The following is a 16,514-nucleotide window of genomic DNA, read 5'->3' on the forward strand; positions in this document are numbered from 1 at the left end:
CATTAGCTCAGGCTTGGCAGTCAGAGGCCAACAGCCTGTGCCTGGCGGGGCTCGCTAGGCCCCGCGAGTTCTAACATCGGGTCTGACCACGGCCACCCCAGCTCAGACCTGGCCTAGACCTCGGTTTGCCTGCCGGTCCACTCTGGGGGCACCCTACCTTTCTGACCCTCCGGCAGAATCGAGGGTCGTGTTCCTAAGAGCCACTCCCCCTCCTCTTACAGCCCCTGAAATGCATCATCAAGCACCCCAACGGGACTCAGGAGACCATCCTCCTGAACCACACCTTCAACGAGACCCAGATCGAGTGGTTCCGCGCCGGCAGCGCCCTGAACAGGATGAAGGAGCTGCAGCAGCAGTAAGGTCCAGCCATGCTACCTGTCTGCCTACTCCTTGGACCCCGCTCCGGGGTCCCCGGAGCAGTCAGGGCGTCATCAGAACTGGATCTGCCCCCTTCTGGCCTTGGCTTCCTGCTCCAAGACGGTATGGCCAGGCCTCCTGCCCTCCCTTCCCTCAGCCGGCCGAGGGACGCACAGGTGGGTGGGTGAGCGGGGGGAGGGCTCTTAAAAGAATGTTCCAGCCCCCTGCCTTCCCATTTTTAGTCTGATTCAGATCTTGAACAACTCCATGCAACTGTATTTATTTTTGATGACAAGACTCCCATCTAAAGTTATTTCTCCCGCCTCATCATTTCACTGGTGGCTGAAAGATTTTAAAGAAACTTTCGCTCTCGTGAGGAAAATAAGAATACAGACTCAGTGTTCCGGTGTGTGAGTGGTGGTGTCCGGATCGTCCCCAACTCCAGGGCTCGGGCTGGGTCCTCGTGGCCAGTTGGCAGAGGCTCCCGCTAGCCACGCCATGGCACACCTGCCACTGCGGTGGAGGACACATGGGGCGGGAACTCGCGCTGCTTCTCAGCCCCGCCTCCCTGCCCTAACCCACTTCCGCCCACAGCGCGGCCTCCCCCACCTCCCCGTGTGCCAGGAGCCTCCGCTTCCCCCGGGTGTAGAGTCAGCCCTGCAAACACCCCGAGGCGGGGCACAGCCTCGCTTCTTAGAGGCCACCTCGTCCGAGGTCACACAGCTGGTCCACTACGTGCTCTGTCCCCTCCCTGCCCCTCAGCCCCAGGTGGCGGCGGGCACCGTTCCGCGGCTGCTGCTGTCCCTGGGGTGACGTCCACCGGCAGTACCTCCGCCTCCATGCTCGGTGCCTGTGTGAGCTGAAAGACCAGAGCAGGAGGCAGGCCCCGCGGAGGTCCCTTCCTCAGCACAAGACTTGCCCGACACAACAAGCGTGCGGTTTGTGCACGAGGGAGTGACAGGGCAGAGGGGACCTGCCAAAGCCATTTGGCTGAGTAAACGGTGTGGTGTCCGCCCTCGTGCAGGATCTGGCATCACCAGCTGACACACAGGGTGTTCCTGGCGCGGCCAGGGTCTGGAAGTGACAGCTGTACCTCTGGTGGGAGGGACGACATGGATGGTCACCATCCCTGATCTTGGGCCAGCTAAGCCCAGGCCCCCACCTTCCAAATGCTGGTGGGAAAGAAGATGGTCGTCCCTGAAAGGTCAAGACTCCGACCAACAGCTGGCAGCTGCCCCAGGCCAGCCTCTCTTGGTGACCTTAGGAGCCACCGGGCTAGGCCGGGCCCAGAGCCCATGAGGCCAATGATCTCTCACCACCACGTCCTGCCATCAGGGGGAGTTCTTCTCCAGCAGCCATCCGGGGAGAGGAAGGACATGCTGTCCCAGCTGTGGCAACGCAATGACCTTAGATCACGGAGACAAGGGCGGCTCCTCCCTGACTGATGCTGCCCTTATTTATTAAATGTCTTTGCTGTCACCAAGAGGCAGAAGTCCACAGGAACAGTGACTTCAGGGTAGCTCCAGAAACAGGGCCAGGATAGCGAGGGAGGGGACAGTCCGGTGGGGCACACACTCTGCTCCTTGGCACCTGCAGAAGCTGCTGTTGTCTCCATGGCCAGCGGCACCTCCTTCCCTGGACAGCGGGGTGGGGGTGGGGGTCTGTTGTCCAGCCCCAGGGCTAGCTGCTGGTCCACCAGGAGAGGAGGCCCAGGCCTGGCTCGCTAATGGATCCCTGCCAGGGGTAGACAGAGAACAGGCACATATCCACCTCAAGGGCTTGAACAAACACAGGAGGCAAAGGGGCCCTTCCTTCCGGGCGCCTGGCACCGGCAGAGGGAACAGTGGTGACACATGCACACACCGGCCGGGGGATGGGGAAACCCAGGAGCCACACCAGCGCCCCCAGCTGCCGTATAGGAACACAGCCCATGCGTGCCCTTCCTGGCCCAGGGCCTCGGCTCAGTCAGGTACCCTTCCTCGCGCCAGGCCTGCCCAAACATGGGCACCGGCAGGCCAGTCCCGCACACGCGCTGAGTCCTGCCAGAAAGTCCCAGCCTCCAAATACACGCAGAGGGGATGGCCTTGACAGAGAACGGCTACCCCCGAGCGAACAACCTGCAGCATACGTTAGACCAGAAAAGCCCCCTAGCAGGCCCCCAAAACGTGTCCCGCTTTGTCCTGCATCACAGTCTCACCCCATGAGGGAAGACGACAACCCAAGTCAGATCTGGCTGGTCGCAGCTCCCCTGCCACCTCACGTCCGTACAGGGTCTGGTACAGGCACAGCCCTGACTGAGGGTCACCCGTCCCTGACGCCCCACCTTTGGTTCACTCCCAAACCCTGCCCTGGTCTCTCTCCCTTGGCCTCGTCTTGCTGGACAGCCTTGTCACCCAACTTGGGCCCTGTCCCTCCTGCGGTCAGGAGCCTGACCCCGCCGCCCCCCCCACCTTCCCCGACAGCCGCGGCAGCTTCGTCACCTCACGGGTGTTACGCCCTGGCCTGTGACCTGCGAAACAGGCTCCCCAGGGAGAAGCGACTGCCTAAGAACCAAACAGGGACCCGCACCCTGATCTGCGGGGAGAGGGGTTCGAGGCGGTGAACCCGGGGTGAACGCCCTCAGAAGCGGCTCCCCCACCACCCCACCGCCTGGGTTGTCCCCACACCATCCCCACGGTTCTGGCAGCGGCATCAGGACATCTCACCACAAGCGTGTACGGAGCCTCCTTCTTTGGCAGCTCCTCACTGGAAGAGGTGGCCTCTGCCGAGCTGGGCCCCGTGGGGGACGTGTCCACAAAGCTCTCGTCCACCACCCGGAAGCGGATCTCCTCGCCGGTGTCCATGTACAAGTCGTGCGCTCCTTCCTCCGTCTCGTACTCCCACACCCACACCTGCTCTGCCTCGTCGCTGGGCGGGGTGCAGGGTCAAGGCAACAACCAGGCATGGGGGAGCCTGAGGGTGGGGGTGGGGGTTCCTCCCACAATACCCGCCCCCAGGAAGATCCAATCCCAGAAGGAGATCACCGTGGCTGGGAGGTCCAGGCAAAGCAAGCCCACACCATGTGCAGAAGGCAAGGTTGGGCCCGCCCTGGGCCCCACGGTGAAGAGCAGGAACGCTGGGGTACCAGGGCCCTGGCTGGGAACATACATCCTCAGGGCAGGAAGGAGGCTCAAGGGCAGAGCGGGTCCCCCGTCTCTTGAGGCAGGAAGGACGAGGGCCTCTTGCTGCCTGGGGTCCTCTCCCTGCCTGGGTGTCCTCTCCGTCCAACTGCCAAGTTCAGATCTCGGCTCTGCCAGCTGTGACCGGGGCCAGGCCCAAGCTCTGTGCCTCAGGTCCCCATCTGTAAAACAGGAATTGTAGCAAGGCCTGCCCTCACAGGGCCGTGGTGGAGGTAATAAAGTGCTTTCCCCAGGACCTACACACTTGGTCCTGGAGTGCTGGCTGAAGCTGTCCTATGCCCTCTGTGCAGTGCGACTCCACACCCCTTCCCAACCATGCCCTGCGACCATGACCCACACACAGCACAAGGACTTCCCCAGTTTTCAGGAGGACAGACATGGCAGATGGAAGGTCACGTGCCTGAGGGCCCATGGCCGGCAAGAGGCCCAGCCGGGCAGGGCCAGGTTTTCTGACAAGCTCTGGAGTCACACACAGACCCTGCCCCTGGCCCGCAGAGGCCCAGGCAGAGCGGATCTGATGAACCATCCGGTGAGGGCAGCACCCGCGAACTCCCTACAAAGCCCACCCCCTCCCTCAGTGCATACCGAGGGGCCACAGCGCCCTCTAGTGGCGATGCTGCAAAGGGTCCTGCCTTAACCCCTCTGTGTCAGGTCCCCCCACTAGGCACTGTGGACAGAGTCCTGACAAGACGGGGTCCCTTCGGGTGAGCAGTCTCGACGAGAACCCGCAGAAACACCACTCAGCGCAGCAGGGGAAGGGCTGGGGCAGGGCGCTGGGGGAACCCAGCGGAGGGAAACAACCCGTCGCAGGCCCAGGCAGTCGAGCCCTCAAATGTCAGCCAGTGGTAATGTCTGCATACCAGGGGAGGTGAGCCAAGCAGGGCAAACCTTCCCAGGGAGGGAAGCTTTGATATGATCCCGGAGACGACACCCGAAGCAAAGTGAACCGGAAGTGAATAGCATGCCACCTACAGAGCACAACCTACCCAACCAGGCCCGACGGCCCAGACAGAAGCACAGGCTTGTGGACACCATGAGCACGGGAAGCACAAGCAGGCCAGCGCTTCCAGAGCACATGTGCAGGCTGGGGGGGGGGGGGGGTGGGCAGGGAGGTCAGCAGTATCAGATCACAGGAGCCAGGGCCACCCCAAGGAGCGGGACTGTCCTCTGGAAACACCTGAGCCCCCTGTGACCCGCTTTAACCTTGGGAGGATACAACTTGGCTGGCTGCTGCAGCGACTCTGGGGGGATGAGAATGTCATCGAAGAACCCTAGAGAGACTGGAAGAAATGAAGAAAGTGACAGCATGGGACAGAGGCAGTTGTTGGCATGGAAATCTGAGTGCCTCCCCCACCTCAAAGCCCCACACCTCTGCTGATGCCACTTACACGGCCTGAGCAGCCACCAAAACCCATGGCGGACACCACACACAATGGGGACCAGGAGGCGCCTGGGACCCCAAGTCCCCTCCACCAGCTCCAGTGCCCAACCCGCGGTGCTGAGTTAGGGCCTCACAGGGAAGGCCCACAGCTGGCCAAGGTCTTCGTGGTTACATGAGCACGACGGGGCTGTGTGTTCCCCTCACCCGTGAGCTTTCCTGACCCCTCCCCTGACTGTGTGGCTCAGACAGAAGCTGAAGGGAGGCCTGCTGGCCTGGCCACTTGCCCCAATGCGCTCCCAGGCCTCGTGTGATGAGTCGGGGCCACCATTACCGTGAACTCCCTCCGGGCTGCAGCCTTTGATCTTGCCGATCAGAATCTCATCCAGGAATGGATGGAACACCACATAGCGAAAATGGACTGGAAATGAAAAAAGGATAAGGATGTCGGTGACGAGCAAGCATGTGAGGGATGGCCGCTCTGGGGCGGCCCAGGCTTTCCAGTGTTGACCCCATTGGCCAGCCTGCTGACCTGGAGGCCCTCTGGCCACCCAGGAGTCTGCTGGCCAGTCCACACCCAGTGCCCCTGGACCCAGACCCAGCCCCCTGCAAGGCCACAGTGTGGCCCCCATAACAGGCCAACAGCGGCAGCCCTGGAAGTGAGGGCTGGCCCCCAAACCCATTAGACAAACCCGGATTCTGGGCCACGGGTAACTCCAGAATCAATCCCACCCTTCCTCTAGACTCTCTCCCTTAAATTCTAAAAAGGGCGGAAGTAATTGGCAAAGGAAGCCAGGTTTGGAAACAAGTTCCCCATCTCCCTCTGATTGGAAAGTTTGCCCCAGGCATAGCTCTGACCTGGAACATGATGTTAAAAATGCCCTGAAACTGAGGGGGAGTGGGGGGAGGCAGAGGCAATAACCCAACAGAAATGCCCTCTGTGGGTTCTCAGGCCCTGCCCTAGTCACTGGTCCCCACTCACCAGACCCCCAGGAAAACATCAGGTAGGGTCTGTGCCCACTATTACCTCATCACTCCTGCCCCTCAAAGCCCCAAACGGGGTGACCACCACTGGCCTAAACACACCGCCAAGCTAGAGAATAACCACGAGGCTACTTCCTGCTGGTCATGCCCGGCACAGCGCATCCATATCAGCGTCATGCTTCCCCACTGTCAGGATGGAGAAGCAGCTCAGAGGGGCTGGGTAACATACTCATAGCCACACAGCCGTTCTGCCCTGTTGTGCCACAGAAGACTCCAAGTCCTCCTGGACCACCAGGCAGGGCCACAGGGTGGAATCTGCCTTCCTCGGACAGATTTCATCCCCAGACACACGCTTCTGCCACTAGCACCCTCAGCTGCCTGGTCTCCAACACTGCACTGAGGACAGCAGGGCCTACTGGGCCCCCAGCTCGCTGCCAGGCTGCTCCTCTGTGGCCCCACCAGGCAGGAAGCATGGGAAAAGAAGAGGGGGCAGCTGGTATCCCCTCCCTTCCTTGTGATGAGAGCCTCCTGCTGACCTTGCGGAGAGCAGCTGAGGGCAGCCAAGGGTCACCTAGCCACAGGATGGAAAAACCCTGTCCCCCATCTGACCCAACATTCAGTTCAGTTTAACAAATCCCCACAGAGCCTCTACCGAGTCTGTGCCAGGGCCTGTTTGGGCACTGGGCTTATGGGGGCAGAACTGCATGTGGTCTTGTGCCCAGGGCGCTCCAGTCTGGAACAACTACACCCAAAAGCATATGGTGGCCAACCCAAGTGTCCATCAGCAGATGAATGGATACACAAAATGTAGCCTATCCATATAATGGAATACTTCTCAGTATTAAAAAGCAATGGAGTATTGATACCTGCCATAACATGGACGAACCCTGAGGACATTACGCTACATGAAACATGCGCCAGTCACAAAAGACCACATACTGTGTAATTCCATTTATGTGAAATGTCCAGAATAGGCAAATCCAGAGACAGTACATCAGCGGCTGCCAGGGGCTGGGGGAAGGGGGAGAATGAGGAGTGACTGCTGATGGGTACGGGTTTCTTTTTGAGGGGATGAAAATGTTCTGGAATTGGACAGTGGTGATGGTTGCACGGTCTGTGAATATCCTAAGCTTTCAAAGGGTGAATTTTACGATATGTGAATTAGATCTCAATTAAAAAGGAGGCCACAGACCAGCCAGAGGGACAGTGCTCTTTTGAGCTGCCTCCCAAGGGCCCCACCTGAAGTTCCAGGGGTGTTCAGTGGGCAGGCGGGACGCCTGGAAAGTCAGAAAGAGTGGGTCTGCGGGATCATTGAGAGGAAGACCTGTTGTCAGGTGCAGATTTGGGCAAAGTCTGTCCCAGGAGAAGCGGGGCTCCCTCGGGGTGCACGTGAGTTTCTGCAAAGGGCAGACACTGTGTGACTCCACTTATATGGGTACCTGGAATACTCAAATTCATAGAGACAAAGAACAGTGGTGGTTTCCGGGACCTGGAGGAGCGGGGAATGGGGAGTGAATCCTTAATAGGGACAGAGTTTCAGTCTGGGAAGATGAAGAAGTTTGGTGATGGTCGCACAACAATGTGAATGTATTCAGTGCCACTGAACCGTGCACTAAAAATAGTTCAAATGGTCAATTTTATGTTATATGTATGTTATCACGACTTTAAAAAAAAGAAAAAGAAAAAAGAAATGGTGGCGTGAAGTTAGGCTGCTCTGGAGCTCCCAGCGGGGCAGGGTGGTGGGGCAGGTCGAGAGAGGCTTCCCCAGGGAGGCCGGGTCCAGTCGGCTTGCGGGACACAGAGAACATGGGACTGGGGCCAGGTAAACGTACCCTAAGTGACAAGAGATGAGGCTAGACAACTGGGGCCAGTGTCACAAATCCCAAAGGCTGACATCTTGTACACACTTACTGTCGAGAGGGAAAGCAATCTGGCCTGGGGAGGAGGAGGAGGGAGATGAGGAGGGAGATAAGGAGGAGGAGGAGGGGGAAGAGGAGGGGGGAGGAAGAAGCAGAAGGCAGTGAGCAAAATAAGAGTCCTCCAGAGGCTCCAGGGTGGCTCAGCTGGTTATGCGTCCAACTCTTGATTTCAGCTCAGGTCATGATCTCATGGTCTGTGGGTTCCATCCCTGAGTCCGGCTCTGCACGGACATCGAGGAGCCCGCCTGGGATCCTCTCCCTCTTTCTCTCTCAGGATTAAGAAAAAAAAAAAAAAAAAAAAAGAGTCCTCAAAGCAAAGGCTGAGGCCTCCTTCGGCACACCTGGCCACAGCCCAGGGGGAGGTAGTGGCCGGGGGGGGGGGGGGGGCGCAGCAGAAATGGGGCAAGTCGAGAATCAGCCTTAAAGCAAGGCAACCAATCCCCACCATAAAATGCCACCCTGCATGATGCCTGGTGGACCACAAGAAGCTTTATAGCTGCGAGTGTTAACCCATTTACATATGAGGAAGCCCAGGCCAAGAGAGGTGGAGAGATACGTGCCCAAGGTATGCAGGGGAGAGAGGGGTCAGAGCCAGAATTCAAATCCAGGTCCATGTGACATGCCTAGCCCAGTGCCCTAATCCTCACACCTCATTCCCAAAGAACCAGGGGGTCCAGGGTGAACTGGGGGTGGGGGATAATGAAAACCCAAAGTGGAAATCTTACACTAAGTGGCAGAAACAACAAAATGAAAGAACAGAATTTCCTCAATTTTAACTTTTTTTCTCCCAGTTTTCCTTCAAGTTCTGGTGGCTCTTACCACCTGGACCACCAGCTAAAGGCAGAAACTGGGCTCAGCGTAAGGGCATCCTTCTTTGTAAACAGAGACCCCTGGTTTTGTTTTATATCACCGTCTTATTTTTCTGCTAAATGCTTCTAGTCGGTACAAACGCAGCCCGTTTCTTAGGGCTGCCCACAGAGCAGTTAACATCTCTGTGAACTAATGAAGTCTCTGGATCCCAGACAGCATCAGGCAGCCTCATGGCACGTTCTAGAATGCTCGACACCTCTGTGCCCAGAGGCTGACCAGGGTGGGCTAGGGCAGGGCTCCTCACACAGGGCCTGGTGGGAGAATCACCTGGCTACTTGCTAAAACAGCCTGCAGGCTCTCCCCCAGAGACTGTGATTCAGCAGGTCTGAGCTGTACGCAGACACTGATTAGCCCCGAACCACCTCAGTGGCCCCCTTGCCCTCTGCTTCTGACTTGGTGGGGTCCAGGGAGGAGAGTGAAGAATGCCCCACTCCCTCTCCGAGAGCTGTAGCCAAGGTGACCCTCCCGGTACACCTCCAGGTCTGGTAACCAACCCTCCCTTCCTAGGGTGCGTGCCCCTTTGCCATGTGACTCTGGCTCCTCCCAGCAAGAGGTGGCGGCTATTTTTCCATCCCCTGACGCCAGCCTCGGCCATGTGACCTGCTCTGGCCAATGGGATAGAAGCAGACACTGAAAAGTGGCTGGTGCCTGGGGGCTCCAGCTGCCCTATGGTGCCCAGTGTCCCCTAAGCAAAAATGAGACCACAGGCAGCAGAGATGAGCCATCGCTCCCCACCAACTAGCCTGCCAGCCGCCAGTCACATGAGGCCGCCCTACACCCTACTGGCCAAGCCAGTCCAGAAGAACCAAGGTCCTGTCCTACGATCTTTGCACATATGAAGTCAGTAGAATCATCACATCAGTACTGTAATATAAAATCTACTGTTAACTGCATTCTATTGGCAAGGAAGCAGAGGCACAGAGGTTATATATTCTGCACAGGATACATAGCAAATAAGCGGCAGAGACGGAATTCAAATGCAGAGGCCACGCTTAACCATTATGTCCACAGTGTCCGTCAAAAGTCCCCCACCCTCAACCAGCCTCCTCCCCAGGAAACAGATGCACTCCCCTCTGCTCTCCACACTTTTTTTTTTAATTTTTTTTTAATGTTTTTATTTATTTTTGAGACAGAGAGACAGAGCATGAGTAGGGGAGGGGCAGAGAGAGAGGGAGACACAGAATCTGAAGCAGGCTCCAGGCTCTGAGCTGTCAGCACACAGCCTGATGCGGGGCTCGAACTCATTGACTGCGAGATCATGACCTGAGCTGAAGTCAGATGCTTAACTGACTGAGCCACCCAGGCATCCCTCCACACTTTTTAAAAAAAAAAACTCTTAAAATTTTATTTATTTATTTTTGCTTTATTTTTTTTTAATGTTTATTTTTGAAAGACTGAGCAGGAGTGGGGGAGGGGCCCAGAGAGAGGGAGACACAGAATCCGAAGCAGGCTCCAGGCTCCGAGCTGTCAGCACAGAGCCCGATGAGGGGCTCAAACTCACAAACTGTGAGACCATGACCTCAACCAAAGTCAGACGCTTAACCAACTGAGCCACACAGGCGGCCCTATTTATTTACTTTTGAGAGAGAGAGAGAGTGAGAGCGAGCAAGGGGCAGGGAGAGAGGGAAAGGGAGTGAATCCCACAAAGTGCAGAGAGAGAGGGAGAGAGAGGAAGAGAGAGAGAAGGAGAGAGAGTGTGGAGCCCTGAGCGGGGCTCTAGCTCACCCGATGTGGGGCTTGAACTCACAGACTGTGAGATCATGACCTGAGTCGAGGTCGGATGTTTAACTGATTAAGCCACCCAGGTGCCTCTGAAGAGTTGTTTTTTTTTTTTTAAATTATTTTTTTTTAACGTTTATTTATTTTTGAGACAGAGAGAGACAGAGCGTGAACAGGGGAGGGGCAGAGAGAGAGGGAGACACAGAATCGGAAACAGGCTCCAGGCTCTGAGCTGTCAGCACAGAGCCTGACACGGGGCTCGGACTCACAGACCGTGAGATCATGACCTGAGCTGAAGTCAGACGCTTAACCGATTGAGCCACCCAGGCACCCCTGAAGAGTTTATTTTTAAGTCATCTTTAAGCCCAACATGGGTCTCGAACTCACAACCCCGAGATCAAGAATTGCACAGTCTACTGACTGAGCCAGTCAGGCACCTCTGCTCTCCACACTTTTAACCCAGCGATGACTACTCCAAGTGTCCTCATCTCTGTCTGGCCACCCTCCACCAGACTGAGCAGCTAGAGGGCCAGGCAGAGCAGAGCTCAGTAATAAACAAGACCAACGGGGGCACAGACACACAGCCACAATCTCAGAGCCAGAGAGGCCTCAAGAATTGCCCTGTGCACCGTTTCTTATAGATGAGGAAACCAAGGCCCAGACAGGGGAGGATTCTGCCCACTGTCACCCAGTCAATTCCTGGCAGTCAGGACTAGGCCTCAGGTCTCCCAATCCCTAGACCAGGACTCCCACAGCCAAACCCCAAACCCCAAGAAACCCAACACCAAGGAGGAAAGGGCACCCACCTTTGGTGTGTGACGCGCCGTCTCCTGGGAACACGTAGGCATCCTCCAGCTTAGTGATGTCAAACAGGCAGATGCAGAGCCCCACGTTGTACACGACCTGTGTGCATCCGCATACACACACACACACACAGTGACCCAGAGGCCCAGCTCCCCAGCGTTCTCTCCTGAGACCCTCCCCACCCAGGGCAGGTAGGATTATCCCCATTTTATAGCTAGCAAGGAGTCAAGGCACGGTGTGAGGTAACCATGGGTAAGGAGCCTCAGAAGAATGTGGAGCTCTGGAAAGAGCAGGGCCTTTGGTGACAAGGCAGATCAAGGTCACAGTGACAGTTCCACCACCCACTGTGTGACCTCCAAGGTCACTTCTCCGAGCCTCAGTTTCCCCCATCTGCAAAAATGAACCTACCAGGCTGCAGGCTCGTTAAATAAAGAGACATATGGATGTGAAGCCCCTATGCCAGTGCCTGCCTCACATGCTGGAAATAATAACAGTCAACCCACAGATCACTATTATTGCCAGTGAGGAACACTGGGAGGGGACCCTGGTCAAAACTACACTTCCCAAAGTCTCCAGGTCTATACTAGAGCTCAGAGTGAGTGTCAGAGTCCTGGTTAATCCCCATTCTGCTCACAAAGTATCAGACATACACCAGTGGCCACAGGGACTGAGGCACGGCCAAGGCCCTGAGACTGGGCAGAGAGCATCCCATGCCCCCATCCCCACCCCATGGTGCTTCAAACCACTGAACCCCTTTGATGTCAGCTTATCTGCCACCAGCGTCATCACCTCCAGTTAGAGACCCTGAAGGATTGTTCAAGGATTACCAAGAAGCTCAGAGGGCTCAGAGTCCTGGTCAGACCTCACCACAATGAGGCACAGAGTCTGGCTGGCTTTGGCAGCACAAGATCTGTGCCCTTGGCTGGACCGTGGACCTCTTTGTGCAGCCTCCGCTAAAATGACTCAAATACAGGGGCGCCTGGGTGGCGCAGTCGGTTAAGCGGCCGACTTGGGCTCAGGTCATGATCTCGCAGTCTGTGAGTTCGAGCCCCGCGTCGGGCTCTGTGCTGACAGCTCAGAGCCTGGAGCCTATTTCAGATTCTGTGTCTCCCTCTCTCTGACCCTCCCCTGTTCATGCTCTGTCTCTCCCTGTCTCAAAAATAAATAAAACGTTTAAAAAAAAATTTTAACAAATGACTCAAATACAGAAGACTTGTCTCAACAGGTCACTGAAGGACTTGTATCCCAAAGGGACTACATTCCCTTCTTGGGCTTTTCGCCCCTCTTCTCTCCATGATGCTCACACTTGGTCCCTCCACAGACCCCCTTGCCTTCGACCTCGCAAAGTAACCACAAGCCATCCACTAAGAACATCATGAGTTCTCTCCACGAACAGCTCCCCAGATCTGTCCACCTCCCTTCTATGACCTCGGCCTCTATCGAAGGGACTGGCCTCCTGTCTAAAGCCAGCCAACCTTCCTCTTGCTGACTCCTTCTCAGCCTATCACCTCCTGCTGTTCTAGGGATGAAGACCAGTATCACCATGATGTCCCTCAGGCTCCGTGTGCCTTGGCTCCTGCCACCTTCCCAGTCTGCCCTCTCCTCTCTCTCCCCCTCTGCCTAGGCCACACCAGGCTCCTCCATGTCATGATGGGTGAAATAGTCCCTCCTGCCACAGGGTCTTTGCACATACCGTTTCCTTTGCCTGCCCAGCTCTTCTCTCTGCCCAGCCCTCTCCCACCCTCAAAAATAAATCCCCTAGGGGCGCCTGGGTGGCGCAGTCGGTTAAGCGTCCGACTTCAGCCAGGTCACGATCTCGCGGTCCGTGAGTTCGAGCCCCGCGTCGGGCTCTGGGCTGATGGCTCGGAGCCTGGAGCCTGTTTCCGATTCTGTGTCTCCCTCTCTCTCTGCCCCTCGCCCGTTCATGCTCTGTCTCTCTCTGTCCCAAAAATAAATAGATGTTGAAAAAAAAAAATTAAAAAAATAAATAAATAAATCCCCTAGTTAGTTCCTCTTCTCAGCATCAGATCTCAGCTCAAACTCAAGTACCACATCCCTAACAAAGCCTCTTTTGTCCCTCATCGTAGGCAGAGTTCTCCTTCATTCCACAGGCTCGCGAGTGCCTGTCCTTCACAGCGTCTGCCTCAACTTGTCATCACATACTCAACTGTGGGACCCTCTCATTCATATCTGCTTTTCCCACCACACGACACAGCAGAACCTTGTCTGCTTCATTCATACAATCAACAGACAATTACAGAACATCTACTGTGTGCCAGGCTCCGGCAAAATATGCGGGACACTGAGGAAAAAGACAAAAGTCCCTGCCCTCATGCAGAGGGAAAGAAAAACGGTAACCAAGTAAACAAATAAGAAAACAGTGCTGATAAGTGCTAAGGAGGAAAGAGTGATAATGACACAGAGTAACTGAGGGAGGGTTACTACAGAGAAGGCAGTGGGAAGGCCCCGCACTAGGCACTCGCTAGCACTAAGGCATGCAAGCCTGGCCCATAAAAGGTGCACAAATACTTTTTCGCAGAAATGAACGGCTAAACCTCCCGACAGTGAACTCTAAACCACTGTCCATCTTCACAAAAACAACGCATGGTTACACAGCCACCATGATTTCCATTTTACAAACGGAAACTGAGGCCCGGAGCAGGTAAGTGACCTGCCCAAGACTGCAAAGTAATTTGGCAGTGTAGAGTCCAGCACCTCCCAGTTACAATGACCCTTTTCAATCCCAGTTCCCTTTTTGATCCCCTCTAACATCCCATGTGCAGGTGGATTACCCCCCATCCCATGTACAGGTGTAGAAACCGAGTTCCGACACGTTAAGCTACCTGCCCGAGGCCAAGGTTTGTCATGACCAAGTCGAGGCCTGCAGCGGGCAGGTGGGCAGTGCTGGGCCCTCCCGTGCCAAGGCCCGTCCACGACCCCGTCGTGGCCTTGTACCTTGTTGGCCAACTTTTTGTTCAGCTCTTCGGCAATGGAGTCGTTGAGCTTCCTCTCAAACTGCCACGGGGGGATCCGCACGGTGTCCACCATCTCCACCAGGACGAACATCCCGGCCCGCGCGGGGGTCCTGGGAATGGGAGCGTCAGTCAAGCACCGGGTGTGGGGCGGTGGGCACTCCCGAACCCCCTCGGTCCCGTCCCAGTTGCTGAGACTCTCCGCTCCCGTCAACCCAGGCCGGCACTGGGGCGGCGCGGCAGGGCCCCAAGTAACCGGTGTGGGGCGCGCTCAGCCTCTGCAAAGAGAGGAAACTGAGGCTCAGCGGGAGGGACCCTCGCTCCAGTGGGAGGGGTGCGAGCGCCCGCCACACGACCCTACCAAGCCCACCCCCCCCCCCCCGCCCGCTCCGCCCGAGCCACGCGCCAACGCCACGCACCGCGCTTCCACGCGCCGCCGACTTTGGGCGAGATTCCGAATCCCGTCGCTTCCGGAGAACAGACCAATAAGAAGCTTTCGCCCGCCCCCCGACGTGACGTGAGGTGGGGCGGGGCCTCCCCTTCTGCCAGAGGGAGGAGCAGTCAAGGCTCCGACAGCGTTTGCTGGTTGCTAGGCAACCTCGCTGCGCTTCAGCCTTCTCTCACCTGGCCTGTGTAGTACTCTCTCCTTGCTGGTCTCAGGCCTAGCTCTGAGCCGCCGCTGCAGCCAGAGGGGTCCTCTCAAGAGGCAGCACGATATGCTTAGACCCTTCAGTACCCTGGAGGCAGGAGAATTAACTGGAAAGGGGCAGGCAGGACCTTTCTGGGGTGATAGAAATGTTCCGTATCTTCTAAGGGGTGGGTTACACAGGTGTATACAATTGTCAAAACTCATTGACCTCAACAGTTAAGATCTTTGCATGTAATTGTAGGCAGATTACATCTCAACTGAAAAGTGATAATAGATTGGGGCCAAAAAACAACCTCAGTAGCTTCCCACTGAACTAATTAATAAAGTCCAAAACCTTGAGGCGTCTGGCTGGCTCAGTGGGTGGAGCATTGGGCTCTTGAACTCTAGATCGTGAGTTCAAGCCCCACCTTGGGTATAGAGATTACTTAATAAAATTAAAAAAAAGAAAAAAGTCCAAAAGCTTTATAGTACCTCACAAGACTCTGCAGAATCTTAACCACCACCCACACCTCCAGCCCCCTTTTGTTCTCTTGGCTGCCAAGGGTGCTATCCTCCTTCACCTTCGTGTGATAGGTAACTTGGGCTAAGACAGTTCAGTAGCTTGGCCAAGATCATGGGCTGTTAAGCGGTTGAAGAGGGCCCATCTAAACCTCCACACTGCCTCTCAAAGTTGGTGGACTGTGGAAATGTACTGTAGCGTGTTTAAACCAAATAAAAATTTGAGAACTTAAAAAAAGCCTTGGGGTAGATGACAGGCACTCAGAAATGTATGGTGCTTCAATTTGCTGATTTTACACGTGTAGAGATATGAGGCTATGATACTTAATTTGGCCTTCTCTGCATCCATATTTTTATTTTTAGGTCTGTCTGCTTCTCCTAAGATTTGAGCTACTTGAAGACAGCGGGGAAATGCTACTTCAGCTCTTTATTCCCACAATCCCCTAATATCATTTCTAAGAGGCATTCAGGAAAAGCATTCAGGAGATGATATTAAGTCTTTTTCTCAATCTCTCAAACCTCCCTCTTCATTCCATTCCCACTGCTACTGCTCTGGTTCAGGCCCTTCCTTTACTCCCCTGGAGCTTAGCCACATACCCCAGTTCCCGGCCTCAGTCTTTCCGGCAAGTGACCTCCACACTGTCACGAAAGCCTTCCCTTCTCTGCCCACGCAGAAAGGTCTGGACTGAACCCAGCCTTTCTTTCCAGTCTCACCTCCCTTCTGTTCTCCAAGCACTGGGATGGAGCAAGTTCTTTTACAGTCCTGCTTCAAACACTTCTTTACCTGGAAAACTCCTACTCATCCATCAGAACCCAAATGCAATGCCTATTTCATTCATTCATTCACTTAACATACTGTGTGCCCAGCTTTGGAGATCCAGTGGGGAAGAACTGGGCCCCAAGTCCAGCCTCAGCTCAGAGGGATTGCAGGGAAGAGAGAGAGAGAGAATTTGATGCTCTCTGGGAATCAAAAGTATTTTAGCTGGTTTATAGGGAGATAAGAACCAGTGAGATTGGAGAGCTCAGCAGGGTCCAGATCACAAGTGCCTTATCATTATAATATTCATTAACTTTTAATCCTTACAACAGCTATGTATAGTAGGGGTTATCATTATCTGATTTATCTCATTATCATTTATCATTCTCATTTATCGTATTATTTTGCCTCCTCTAAGGCAGAGAGAG

The 16,514-nt window shown here is 55.5% G+C and overlaps 2 protein-coding genes across 3 annotated transcripts in view; one reads left to right on the forward strand and one right to left on the reverse strand.

Annotated features, from left to right (window-relative positions):
• Positions 1–758, forward strand: part of ACO2 (aconitase 2) — a 55,575-nt gene extending 54,817 nt beyond the window's left edge. For both annotated transcript variants that reach the window (XM_043562723.1, XM_043562724.1), the window contains one exon: positions 222–758. In XM_043562723.1, coding sequence (XP_043418658.1) covers positions 222–359 — 138 coding nt within the window. In that variant the 3' untranslated portion in view covers positions 360–758. The remainder of the gene's footprint in view (positions 1–221) is intronic.
• POLR3H (RNA polymerase III subunit H) lies at positions 622–14,709 on the reverse strand. The gene is made up of 7 exons (XM_043562725.1): positions 14,602–14,709; positions 14,166–14,295; positions 11,213–11,309; positions 5,249–5,335; positions 4,753–4,816; positions 3,063–3,264; positions 622–2,091 (listed from the first exon to the last, which is right to left on the reverse strand). The coding sequence occupies exons 2-7, from the start codon at positions 14,274–14,276 to the stop codon at positions 2,038–2,040; spliced, it is 615 nt and encodes a 204-aa protein (XP_043418660.1). The 5' UTR covers positions 14,277–14,295; positions 14,602–14,709; the 3' UTR covers positions 622–2,037.
• Between the last annotated feature and the right edge of the window lie 1,805 nt (positions 14,710–16,514).

The sequence above is a fragment of the Prionailurus bengalensis genome, chromosome B4, assembly GCF_016509475.1.
Source record: "Prionailurus bengalensis isolate Pbe53 chromosome B4, Fcat_Pben_1.1_paternal_pri, whole genome shotgun sequence".
In the NCBI taxonomy this organism is placed as follows: domain Eukaryota; kingdom Metazoa; phylum Chordata; class Mammalia; order Carnivora; family Felidae; genus Prionailurus; species Prionailurus bengalensis.